At 52.2% G+C, this 13,205-nt stretch overlaps 1 protein-coding gene across 1 annotated transcript in view; it reads left to right on the forward strand.

Moving 5' to 3' along the window:
• Positions 1-3,530: 3,530 nt before the first annotated feature.
• Positions 3,531-13,205, forward strand: part of LRRC75A (leucine rich repeat containing 75A) — a 60,303-nt gene continuing 50,628 nt past the window's right edge. Inside the window, exon 1 of the mRNA XM_068210400.1 lies at positions 3,531-3,852. Within this exon, the coding sequence (XP_068066501.1) occupies positions 3,589-3,852 (264 nt within the window). The 5' untranslated portion in view covers positions 3,531-3,588. The remainder of the gene's footprint in view (positions 3,853-13,205) is intronic.

A 13,205-nucleotide genomic window follows, 5' to 3' on the forward strand; every position in this document is an offset into this window, starting at 1 on the left:
CGTGCCTCAGGACCTGAGGGCGCTTCTCCCTCCATCCTGGACGGGATGCTGTGTGTTTATGGCCGTGTCCCTCTGGGGGAGCGAGGGGAGCCGGGGATCTCAGCCCTGCCTGGGGTTTCCCTTTCTGCTGCTTCTCCATCCTTGAACATTTCTGTTGGAGAGGTGAACTGACCTTGCTGGCTTCTTGCTGTACCACAGACTTACAGACAAGAGGAAAGAACAAGGCTCTGGGATGAAACCTGGGGACAGGCAGAGGGTTTTAGGGCTGGGAGCACCTTCCCTGCCAGCCCCTGCTGGGGAGGGAGCGGGTGTGTGTCAGCAGGACTGGGGCTGGAGCTGCACAAGGATTTTGGGGCACAGTGTCAGGCTCCAGGTCTGAAATGAAGCTCCATCAGTCGGGTTTTTGGACACAGAGCCTTGCAGGGTCCCTTTCTTGCCATCCTGGCTCAGATGCCTGCTGCCAGCAGAGAGGAGTGCTCCTTCCAAAGGGAGGGGCTGCAGCTGCAGTGTGCCCGCAGGGAAATGCTGCTGGAGGGTGCCACCACCCCTTCCACTGCCTCCTGTTGGCTTTGGCTGCCTCTCCCGGCCTCCTCGGGGACGTTTACTGCCAGCTGAGGCCTCTGCTGAGCACACACTGTGGTTTCTGCAAACCTGTGATGCCTTGGGAAGGCTGACCTAGAGCAGAGGCTGGGCAGAGCTAAAGAATAAAGCAGGGATTCATTAAAAGGATCTCCTCCATGGATGCACCTTGGGCAGCACCAGAGCCCAGCCAGGGCTGCACCCAAGGTGAACCAAAATGGCACAAAATGAACCCAAGGTGAACCCAAATGGTCCCAAAATGCACAACCAGTCACAGGGGCTCTCACTGTGATCAGCTCTGCTCTATTGGCACACTGGAGTTCATTGTCCCATTCCAGCTCCAGCCCATGCAGTCCCATCCTGCTTGTTTTTCTCTCTTCAGTTCACTGTTTGTTGGAATGCATGAAACAGAAGCCTGAGTCCCTCAGAGAGAGAAAAGAATGAGGGTTTGAAATAGAACCTCTAGAGAACCTGAAATACATTGAGCCACACAGACATGAAGTAGAAGTGCAAGTTTTAGTTTGAAGTAAATAGAAATATATCTTAAGTGCCTTAAGAGACTGTGTTAGCCAGTAAAGGGCCCTAAAGCCTAGTTTAACTTAGCTCCAGACATAACAAAAACACAGCAGAACATTGCTTGGGTTTCTAGATAGAATAGATAAAACAATTAGGGTAAATAGATAAAATTATATATGCATATTTTAGGTAAGAAAACAGATGGTACCATTTACATAAATAGATAAAATGACATTTTGTGTGAGAACTGACCCTACGTTTTTACATTAGAATTAAGTTCAGATTGGTGTGGAAAGAATGTTTTAGAATCGTGATTTTAGCTGATTGGATGATTTATGAATAAAAAGCCCCTGTAATGGGGTGCAGATGATGATGATGAAGAAGAAGAAAAAAAAAAAAAAAAGAGTGGCTGCTGCTTTTGCTGCTTCTGCTCAAAACATCAGGACTCTATGCCAGAAAGCTTTTAGCACAGACTTTAATAATTACTCTGAACTGATGTATCCATGAAACAAACAACTTTACTGCAACCAACAACTGCTCCTGTCTCTTTGAAGACCCAAGGCCCACGATGACAACTGTTGTTTATACTTTTTGGGCCTGGAGCTTGGAACAGTTGTCCTTGGTCAAGCTGGAAAAGGATTAATTTGTCTGCCTACCCTGTGAAGGGAACTTGCTAACACCTAATATGAAGCTCAGACCCACGCACTAAAGCAGCACAGAATCTGAAAAATATAAAAGCTAAAACCTGAGGTATCACCCTGTTTCCTCATCTGACTTGACTCGCTGTGGCTGAAGGACAAAGGGGAGTTTTTGGCCCCTGGGCTGTGTTTTTGGGGGAAGACACCCGGCTCTGGTGGTGTTTTGGCTCATGTGCAGCACAGCTCTGCAGAGCAGAGCCAAACCCTGGGGAAGTCACCGGGGCTCTGGGTTGTTCTCCTGGTCTGTGGATCAGAATGAGTCAAGTTTGAGAAACAATTGCAGGGGCCTCCAGCTCTTCGGTGGTGGGGGAGAGCTGCCTTTTATCCACCACAGTAACGTGGAATTTGTGTGTTCCTGGATGTGCCGTTGCACGGGATGCAGAGAGGCAAAAACTTCTCATGTGGGATTCTTTTTTAAAACAGTTCCAAAGTGTTTCTGTGTTGGAAAACATCCCCTCATTGCTTTGGGATTCTGTTTTAAAACAGTTTCAAAGCGTTTCTGTGTTGGAAAGCATCCCCTCACATCAGGAGAGGGTCTGAGGCCACTGCTGGGGCCTCACCACCCCAAAGCTGATTCCTCCCAGGCCCTTCTGGAGCAATCTGTGTCCTGCAGCAGGTGAGCAGAGCCTGGCTGGAGGAGCTGCTCACCAGGAGCTTTATCTGGAAGCTTCAATCCATGCCCTGACCCCGGCCTGGGGAGTGCCTGACAGATCAGGAGTGAAGGAGCACCAGGTGTGATGATGGAACATCGGCTGGGGAGCGGCTGGAAGGAGCAGCACGAGCAAGGGAGGTGTGGAAGCGCTGGATGGGGATGGGGAGGGGGCACAGGTGGTGATTTCCAGATGGGCAGCAGGGCTGGAGGTGAGGGAGGGCAGCAGGTGCAGGAGCAGCCAGGCTCCTGCGTGGCAGGACGGAGTGCCAGCATCACCCGCAGGGGACAGGCGGGGGGACCTCCCCCGCCCTGGGCACATCCCTGAGGGACCCAACGCCATCAGATCCCCTGGGTGATGAGGCTCCGGCGGGAATCCCTCGCCGGGAACCCCGGCGGGGATGCCCCCGGCCGCCTCGGGGGGGCCGCCGCAGCCCGGCCCCGCCGCCTCCCTCCCTGCCCGGCCCCATCCGCGCTGCCCCCGCCCGGAGCATCCCCTGCGGGCCGTGCAGAGCCCCCGGCCCGCGGGGAAGGAAGGACGAGCCCCGTCCGGCTGCGGCTTCCTCCGCAAGCCCTGCCTCGGTGCACGGTGCCCGCCCCCGGCCCTCCCCCGGCTCTCCCCGCTCCGAGCGCCCCGAGCCGGCCGGGCCGAGCCGCGCCGCCTCCGGGGGAGCCCCCTGAGCGCAACAGTTGCCCCCAAGCCGCGGCCACCGCCCCTCGCGCCCGGGGGACCCCCGGGGGACCCCTCGGCACCGGGAGGAGGCTGCGCGGAGGAGCCGCCGCCGCTTCGCTGAGGCAGCGCCGCTCGCAGCGCCCGGAGCTGCCCGGATCCGGCGGTTCTGCCTCTCCCGGCGATGGAGCGGAGCGGAGGGGCCGAGCCGCGGCTCCTCCCGGCCGGGCGCAGCCGGCCCATCCTCCGCCTGCGGGAGCGGAGCCGCCCCGCCGCCCGGCAGCGAGCCTTCTACTGAGCGCCCCCGGCCCCATCCCGCATCCCCGACCCTCCCGGGCATCCTCGGAACCTCCCGCGCATCCCAACCCTTTGTGCATCCCCCAGACCCCTTTGTGCAGCCCCCACCCCTTTGTGCTGTGCCCCCCAGCCTCGCCACCCCCTTGCATGCGGCCCCCGGGCTGCGGAAGCCGCTGGCCATGGGCACGAAGCAGACCAAGGGCTGCCAGCCGGGCAGCGCCGGGGAGAGCCCCCCGGGCCACCACCGCAAGAAGGTGGCCCCCAGGGAAAGGGGGGATTTCCTGGCTTCCCTCGTGGCGAAGTCCGGCGAGAAGTTCGGGAAGGGCGCTGGCCCCAGCTTGCCCCCGTACCACCGGCGGATCTGCATGATCCAGGACATGCTGCTGCTGGTCAAGCAGGGCAAGCAGGAGGAGGCCACCGAGCTGCTGAAGAACCTGCGGCAGGTGAGGATGGGCGGCTTTCTCCGGGGGAAGGTGGGGCTGCGCTGGGGAAAAGCTGAAGAGCAACTCGTGCTGCTTTTGGTGGCGAACAGGGGCCGCGCTCCGCTTTTGCGGCTCTGACTCGCGTGGCGCAATTTTGGGGAAGTGGCTGAGGAGCTGCAGGGTGGTCAGGGTGTCAGAGACGGGGAAATACCCCCAGGGAGGTGCTTTGCGTTGTCTGCAGCGAGCAAACGCTGCCGGGTGTATTTTCCCCCTTCCCTTCCATGCTGGCGCTGGTGGCTCTGGGGTTTGCAGCCTACTCAAAGTGGTTCCCACTCAACTTTCCAAAAGTTTGGTGTTTCGAGCAGCTCCGTAAAAGCGCCGAGGCAATTGGAGCTGGCAGCCTTTGAGAATCAGCTCTTTTCTTGCTGGCTCAGAAATACCCAGAGCTGGCAGCGTTGTTTTTTATCTTTTTGGCGCACAATCGCCTGGTGGAGTTGTGCTGGTGTCGACTGGGGCTGGCAGAAACGAGACGCTCTGGGGGAGTGAGGAATTAATTGTAGGGAGCCCGAGACCTTTTGCCTTGAAAAATCTGTTTGAACTGGGCATTAGCTAGGAAGCAACAGAACGGAAAGTTGCTGTGAGCAAACAGAAAAGCAAATTAGCATTTAATCTTTTCTGCTGATAGGTGCTGATAAAAACACCCGAGTGCTCTGGGCGTTTTCAAGGCTCTGGGGTGCGCAGGGCTTTGAGGAGCAGCGAGTTTTCCATGCAAACCTAAAGCAGATCCATCTTCCAGCTCGGGATTTCTCCCTCGGCTGTTCGGTGTAACCAGTTCTGCCAGCCGGGGAAAAGTTGTTCGGATCTCTGCTGGGCACGGGGAGCTGCTCTCTTGCCTTATAGTCTGTCCATGGGACTGGTCCAGTCAGGTTTTCTTTTGGGGTTTTGTGTTTGGGGTTTGCTGCTAGCGTTTTTTTTTGTTTTGTTTTGTTTTGCTGATAGCATTTCCTCCCCCCACCCCCCGTTTTCTGGTCCAGGTAACTTTTCAGCGAGTGGATGTGTTGTTTGGGGCATGTCCCCATTCAGCTCACTTCCATTTCTCCCTATGCCCTGCAGGTTTAGGGTTATCTTTAGAGCAACCCAGCTGAGAAATCTGAACTGTTTCATATGATTTGTGTTTTTTTATAGAAAACTCTCCCCACTTTCCACTTTGGGATAAAATACTTTTCCTGAGATGAGTAAGCTGCCTCTCTGGGAGTTGGGGGTGGAATTCCTTGGGACAGTGACCTCTCCATTTGGGATCTGTGGGACCGTGGGGGTTGAGTTGGGCAGCAGATCAGAGCCCAAATGTTGCACCCTCTCAGCCACGCCAAACCTTTATCGTTGTCGCAGCCCATTGGAGCTGGCAGAAGGGCAGGTGCTAATTTTAGAGGGTGTTTATCTCAAACACCTCCCCAAAAAATAAATCTTGGGGCCTGCAAAGTGCCAGGAATCACTCTCACGTTCTCCCTGGCTCCAGACTGGTTTTTCTCAGCGATGCTCAGGTCTGTCCTCACTCCCTGTGCAGAGTGAGGGAGCTGGGGTTTGTCACCATGGATGCTCTAATGACAAACCTGACCACGGGGGAACCCTCTCATCCCGCTGCAGATTGGGAAGAAAAAGCTAAAAATTAATCTTAAACTGCTGGGGGAAGCAAGGAACTTGTTACAGTCAGGTGCATCTCTGGCAGCAAGTGTCTCTGAAGAGCTCGCTCTGATAAAATATATCTTAGAGTGTCAAAACAGAGAACTCTTTGTCCTAGATACTGTAATAGACTCCAAGCAGGTTTTTAATGAGGTGATATTAATCCCTGCCTCCAGAGAGGGAATGTGGGATGCCCCACTGAACAAATCCTGGCTGCTCTGGGGTTTTCCAGCAGCTGGATTTTGGGAGGGGATGTTTTAGGAGGGCACTGGTGGCTCCAAGGGACCACTTGGGTTGTTCCCACTCCAGCAGGAGCCTTCCAGATCTGAGCTCTTGGAGTGTCTCAGCCTGAAAGTGAGGATTTGGGGAGAAGGATGAGCTTCCCTCTGTGGAAAGGGGTGGATGGATGAGCCTGGTGGGGCAGAGACTTTTCCCTGAGCCATTTTTAGGGTGTCCCCTGCTGAGGGACTGTGCTCCATGTAGGTGCTGCTGTAAAACTGGGCATTTTCCAGCAAAATTGGGGTTTTCCCAGCAAACCCAGTGACCTGGTGCCCAGCTCTCAGCAGAGAATTTTTAAATCCCAGGCATTTAGGTCACTGGGAGCCTTTCCACTGACTTCAGTGGGCCTTGGAGCCAGCCCGGCGTGCTGCTGAGGGGTGGGTGACAGCATCCCTGCCTTTGGAGAGGCTCCACAACTTTTCTTTGAGCAGGATGAGCACATGGCCAGAGCACAAAATCTTTGTTTTTTAGGTCAACCTGCCATAACACCCTGTCCTACCCATCCACTTCTAGACAAGGTCTGGGGGCTTTTTTTGCTCCCACAAAAAGTGTGTTTGATAGTCAGGGCAGGGCTGCAATCCTCTATTTTAAACCTGCTGGAGCAGGTCCTGCCCTTCCAGTCCCACCACTGGCACCAATGTCCACTGTGGCCTTTGCATTCCACCCATTTATTTAGAATTTATTTAGAATTTATTCATCCTTCTCCCTCCCCTGAGGTGGGAGTGATGCTGCTTTCCTTACAGGCTCCTGTAAAGATTAATTTGTGTTTCTGGGAATGCCTGGAGGTTGCAAACAACTATAAAATACTGAGATACAAAGTGGTTTTTTTTTTTTTTTTGTTTGTTTGTTTAAAAATATAAAAAGCGTGGAGAGCAGACAGACTTTACTTCCTCGTAGAGGTCAGCAGTGGTCTCTGCTGTGGAGGCAATTTGATCCCACTGCCTGCCCCCAAAATAACACTCCTGTTATTCCTGCTGCCAGCAGCCATTCCAAAGGGTTTGTGCTCCTCTGGCACAGCCAGGCTAATTTAACATTGAGCTCCTGAGACACAGAATACTCATTTCTTTTTCCTTCTTTCTGTTCTGGAGCCCAAACCCCACACTGCAAAATTCAAATCCCCCAAATCCCAACAAGTGCCTGCTGCTCTCCTCGGCTGAGGTGTTTTCCCTCACGGTGCTCAGGGAGGATGCCTTTGGCATAAATGCAGTGGAAAGACACTGAAATAATTAACATTTGATTTAGGCTCGTGTTTGGGGTTGCCAAAGGCTTGCTAGTCACCTGGAGGGAGCTGCTGGCCTTCCATGGAAATAATTCCTGCATGGAATAACTTGGAATTTACCTGCCATAATGTGGCTTCCCAGGTTTACCTGGCAGCATCTTCTCTGCTTTCCAACAAGGAGCTGCTGCAGGGAGAGGCTAAAAAATGAATTTATTCAAGGTGTCCAGCACTTGGGAGATGGGATTCCATTCTCAGACCCTCACTCCATCCAGATGGGAGAATCCCAGCTCCACTATTCCCAGTACCACCAGCTGCAGAGCAGGATAGGTTTTAATGTTACAGAGCGTGGCACTTTTTATTTTTACTCTTTTATTTTCTCCCCCATACTCTTGAGTTTCAGTGGTTAAGGCGGCCAAACGCTGTCAGTATATTAAATTCTGGGAGTGTCTCTCCTGCTGGGGAGAGGATTTGTAAAACAAAGCATGTTTTCCTCCTCCCTGCTGCCAAAGGATCGCTTTTCCCAAGCGAGATGGGGAAGCGCTTCCCAGCACATTACGTTGCGCTCAAGGAATTTGCCATTGGTTATGGCTCGACGTGGAGCTTTTGCTGCTGTTCTGGGGCTGGTGGGAGAGGGGAGGAGGAGGAGGAGGAGGAGGAATCCAGCAGCTCTGAGCATCATCTGCACAGGGCAGGTGAGCAGCGGTTCCAGGAATTAAATGGGGAAAGGGGAGAAAGAAAGCAAAGTATGGCAATAAATGCCTGGGTGTGGCCAGAAGCCGAATGCCAAGGTCCAAGGTGTGGCATCACTTGCAAGGTGGATTCTCTGCCGTGCCAGCCTGGGGTGGGCACTGCCGGGGTGTGGAGGGCAGGGGAGAGGGCCCCAGATGGGCAAAAACACCACAAAAAATCCCATTTGCAGGAAAGGGCTGGGACCAAACGTGCTCTGTGCCCACCAAACGTGCTCTGTGCCCACCAAACGTGCTCTGTGCCCACCAAACATTGCAGACGCTGTGGCAGCCCCTCCTGGCTGTGGTCCAGCCTGGGATCCCTGGGGTTTATCCCACAAACATCCCCTGCTGTGGGTGCAGCTGTGCCCCTGCCCCATCCCAGGGGGATCTTCCAGCTAGAGGTTGTGGGGAATGAGACATGACCTGAGCAGCCTGGGAACTGTGTGGCACAGGGATGTTTAATTAATTAATTAATGATGAATATCTTCATTGTAAGAGGGGTTTGACTGGTGGGAATAGTAAAACACCAAAAAAAAAAAAATTACAAATACTGCTGGAGACAGCTCACTTTGGGCTCCGGTGACTTCCTCCTTGAGACACAAGAGCAGAGAAAAAATGAAAATACTTGTGGCTGGACTCTGTGCTTACTCCTGGGCCTGTGCACCCCAGCCATGGGGCAGCATTCCCACGGAAGGCACGCCGTGCTCCAGGAATGCTGGAGGAGCTCAGCACTGCTGTGTTTGCCCCACAGGTGAACACCTGCTCCCTTCTCCTGCGTGCTCAGAGCAGCTGGTGCACCAGAGGTGACCCAGCCTGGGCTCTCTGGGCTCCTCCCAGCCTGTGGCTGCCAGCAGGGGACAGGGATGAGGAATTTTGCAGGTTTGGGATGGTTTTTGCTCAAGTGGGAGCTGCTGGGGCTGAGGGAGGGCCCTTTCCTGGCTGCAGCAGGGCCCCCAGGGTGGAAGTTGGGTAACCCTGCTATGAGTGGGGTGGCTTTGGGATGAACCCTCATTTCCTCTGCCTCAAGCTGCTGCTGAACCCTCACCAGTGCTCCCCACAATGCTTTTTAACCCTTAGGCTGCTGGAGGCGTTGACAACAGATATCTCTGATATTTGGGGTGTTTCCTGCCCCAGAAAGGGTTTCTGGTGCTCCCAAACCCTGCCCTGCTGTGAGATGCTCCCTCACTTTGCCTGCTTCCCATCCTTCTGCTCCTTTTCCATCCCCTGTGGGATTTGCAGGTGGATGTGCAGGCACAGGATGGGATTTAATGATTTAATGAACACCCTGGAAGGTGGCTGCTGCTGCTTCTCCTGGGGGAAATGTGCTTTTGGGGGGAGAGGAAGGCTGGGAGAGGTGGGATGTGATAGAGAGTGGGAGCTGGGCTGGGTTAGGCTCGGCTGGATTAGGCTGGGATGGGTTAAGCTGGGCTGGGCTATGTGCTGTGGGCATCTGGAACAGGATCAGGTCCTGCCTGTGCCCTCACTGCAGACAGAAACCTCCCAGCTGGCAGAAGTTAATGGTTGCTGTTCCACCTCAGCCCCTGTTCAGCACTTTCCCTGCTTATATAATAGCAGGAATGTGTCTTTTTTTCCCCCCAAGCTCTGCTGTTTTCACACCTGATGTGAAATGCAGCAGCTCGGGGCTGCAGACAGCCTGGCATACACCTTTTTTTTCCCCCCTCTCTTTTCCTTTTTATCTTGCTTCAGAGACGGTGAAAGCCCGGAGTGTGAGGATGTCTGCTCTCCCTGGCAGCGTGGGTGTGCGGGCTCAGCCCTCCCTGCACATCCCAGCGCTGGCACGGGGCTGTGCTGTGTGCAGGGGCAGGAATGGGGGTGATGTACCTGAAATTCAGTGTATTGGAGCTTCACTGTTTGATGTGTTGGGGGATTTGTGGCTGTGGCCTTCTCTTAGCTAAGGGAGGTGGTTATACATTAATATTCATTTCATTCTCCTGCAAGCGATGTGGAATTTTTTTAGTATTCAACATCTTCGGGTCCTGGCAAATACCTGATATGATTTAATGCCTGATGCCATTTCTCTTTCTGTGTGTATGTGTCTCAGCCTCCTTCTCTGTCAAATTTTGGAGAAAAGATCACTGCTTGGTAAATTTAATCTTGCCTGTAAAAGGAAAAGCAAATTGTCCATTCCATTCCTCTCCAGGCCAAAGGTTTTAGCTCCAATTTCTCCTGGCTCTGACCTTGCTGCTGGAGAGCAGGAACTACTTGGAGCTTTCCAGCATTCTCAGATCATTTCAAGACTCTTTATCTTTTAGACTTGGTGTCTTTCAAAGTCAGAGGCACTTCCTTTGTGCGAGGCTTTGAGCTCTGGAGAGAGCCTGGACACACAGCAGAGCCGAGGGGAGGGAGCTGCCTTTTCCTCATGCCTTTGGGTATCTCAGTGGATATCTCATTCCTCAGGGCCTCTCTATATCACAATAATCTTCCCAGAGTCCTGGCTGTCCTGCTTTGCAGGGCAGGACTCGGGGTTGGTATTGGTGGGGAAATTTCTTTACGAGATGTTTCTGCCTTTTCCAGTGGTTCCAAAGTCCTTGTTGGCCCATGGAGGTTTTCCTTGAGGTCTGCTCCTCCCCAGCCCTGGATCCTGCTGCTGGCTGCTGATTTCAGTCCCTGAATGTCCCCTTTGCCTGTGGGACTGATTTCTGAGTCCAGTTCCAGCTTCCCAGTCCAGCTCCTGCTCCCACTGGTGCTGCCCATTCCCAGAAGCTCTCAGGGGCTGCATTTGGAGGAGGTTTCAGCGAGCCCCTGCCCAGCAGCAGTGCTGGTTCCAGTTCTAACAGCAGCTGTGTGGAAATGAAGGTTGGTTAATTAAAGGAGAGGCCAACCAGCAGTTGTGTGGAAATGAAGGTTGGTTAATTAAAGGAGAGGCTGAGCAGCCAGCCTGGAGCAGGAGCAGGGTTTTTTGGAGGATGGGGATTTGTGTGCTGGGTTTTTCAGCTCCTTGCTTTCTGTTTAGGCACAGAAAGTGAGGAAATTGGTGTTAGGGACAGGACCTGGAGCTCTGTGGGAGCTGCAGCTCTGTTTTCTACCCTCCAGCGTGCAAAACACACCCAGGTGAGCGAGCTCTGTCTGTCCCTTCCTCCCACTCCAAGGACGAGCTTGGAAAACACGAGACTAAAACCTCTTTGAACAGTTCCTGTGCCTTCACCTCCCTTTGTGCAGAGATTCCCTGGGTTTGCCTGGTGGAAGAGCACAGGGCTTTGAGCCAGGAGCCCCAGTCCCATGGCTGGGAAATTCCCAGAGCTTCCTCTTCCCCTGTCCCAGGGGATGAGCCCACTCTGGGGCTGGGAGCAGATAATTCCTGCCTTGTTCTGCAGGGCTGTTCCTTCACCCCCCACCCTCCCCAAGGCCAGGATCTTGGCACAGCAGTGAAATCCCAGCAGGGGAAAGCAAAGGCTGCTGAGGAAGGAGAGCAGACTGCGGTGGGAAATGGTTGTTTTGGCTGGGGATGTGCTGAGGGTTTTTCCTGGGACACCTCTGTCCCCGTTCCCACCCTGCCTGCAGAGCTGCTGGTGGAGCACAGAGCTCCTGGTGGGGGCTGCTTTGGGATTTGGGGCATCCCCACCCCCAGTGGGAAGGGGGATACAGGAGGAGGGGGGGGTTGGACCCCAGTCAAAGAACCCCAATTCCCTGCACAAGGACGAACTGAAGCTCCTGCAGCCTCTGCCCCAGGTTTGGTTGGTGTTGAACAAGCCCCAGCTCCTGGTTCAGCCTGAGCTCCCCAAAATCAGAGCAATGAAGCCCAAATCTCTTCAGAAATAGGACTCAAACCTTGCCAAACAGCCCCAAAGCCTTGGTTCATCCCAGAACCCCTCTGTTTATTTCCATTTGGACACAGTTCTCCCCTCTCCAGAAAGGATTTGGTGGAAATCTTGCTCCCAAATGTCTCTGTGGGCTTCCTGGGCTTGCAGAGAAACAATTTGGGATGAGATTCTGAATGATCTACACTCATTATTTACATCAAATCATGCAGGATTGGGTCAAATCTTGATTTAAGCAGCCCTTTTTTGTGTGTGGTTAGGATTTTTTTGGGGGGGTCATTCTATACGAAAGGGGATGTTTTCCTGTTTGGTTGTAAAAAGCTGCTTCTGCTTGGTGTAATTGGATACTTCCTTTTCTGAGGAGGGAGCCTGGTGTATCTGGGGACATTTATTTAGGCAGCTGTGTGGCTGGGTGAGGAATTTTGTGTGGTTTTATTCTGGTGGGAAATGGTGAATTTGGGGTTTACAGGATTGATTTATCGATTGATCCTTTTGTATTTCTGACTCGAGTTACAGGGAAATGAAAGCAAGTTTAAAGAGCAGAAATGTGGTTTTTAATGTTTTTTTGATCAGTTAATACACTCAAAATATGCTGGATAAGAAAGAAGACAAAGTAAATGTCTCGAAACAGATTTTGCATTTAAAACTAGTTGATTCATTAAGTGGAGTATTAATTGTGCATAATGAATTACACTTCTGGTCACCATAATTACGGATCTTGGTCTCTCAGGTTGAAGTTTTACTTGCAGATTGGAAAATGTGCATTTCTCCTTTGTCCTCCTGAGTTTTTCATTGACTTTGCTGAAATTCAGTGTTAAGCTGGAATAAGTGTATTAAAATCCTTGAAATTGGAACAGGCCCTTAAGATCACGGAGTCAAACATTTGAATTAACTGAAAATAATATGTTTTCTTTGTCCTTGTGAGAGAACCAAACTCTCCCCAAAGCCATGTTTGCACTTCACTCTTTTCTGGTTGTTTTTATCACTAACTTCCCTAAAATCATTGGCAGCCATGTCCTGCCTACCTGGGCTAACAGGAGCTAAAATTTAAATTTAAAATTTTTAAAAATTCTTCAATTTTAAAATTAAAGCCTGACCAGAGGTTGGCATAAAATTGCTGGTTTGAAATCTGGGTGGTTTAAAGTAAACGTATTTATTGCTTAAAGCTATTTTATGGAGCAGCATTAATTGAATTTTAATATCATTGAATTGAATCCTTGGGCAGCTCAGTCATTAATTCTTCCTTAACAAGTTTGGGCATTTTCTGGTGACTTTGATGAGCCCAAATCCTTTACTTTTGGGCTTTCTGGAGCTGGGAGGATCCCACCTCCAGTTTGGAGGCACATGCCAAGGTGGATCCTCAAAGGAGCATCCAAATTCCCTGGTGCCAGACAGGGAGGGAAGTTGCTGTGAAAGCCTTCAAGAAAGATTTTACCTTTCAACCTTCTTCAAATACGAAATACCAAATCCCAGCCCTGCTCTACCTGATGGTTCAAAATCTGATGCTGCAAATAAAACCACACAAGCATGGCATAAAACATGGCATAAAACATGGCAAAGGCTTTAATGCCTTCCCTTCATCCCCAAATCTGACTTTGCTTTGTTGATACAAGCCAGGGGCGAGGTTCCCAGCTCCCTGTGGTGCAGAGCACAGCACTGATTGAGTCTCAGGATGGGAAATGGGAGGCT

Source organism: Anomalospiza imberbis, chromosome 20 (assembly GCF_031753505.1).
Source record: "Anomalospiza imberbis isolate Cuckoo-Finch-1a 21T00152 chromosome 20, ASM3175350v1, whole genome shotgun sequence".
NCBI lineage: Eukaryota > Metazoa > Chordata > Aves > Passeriformes > Viduidae > Anomalospiza > Anomalospiza imberbis.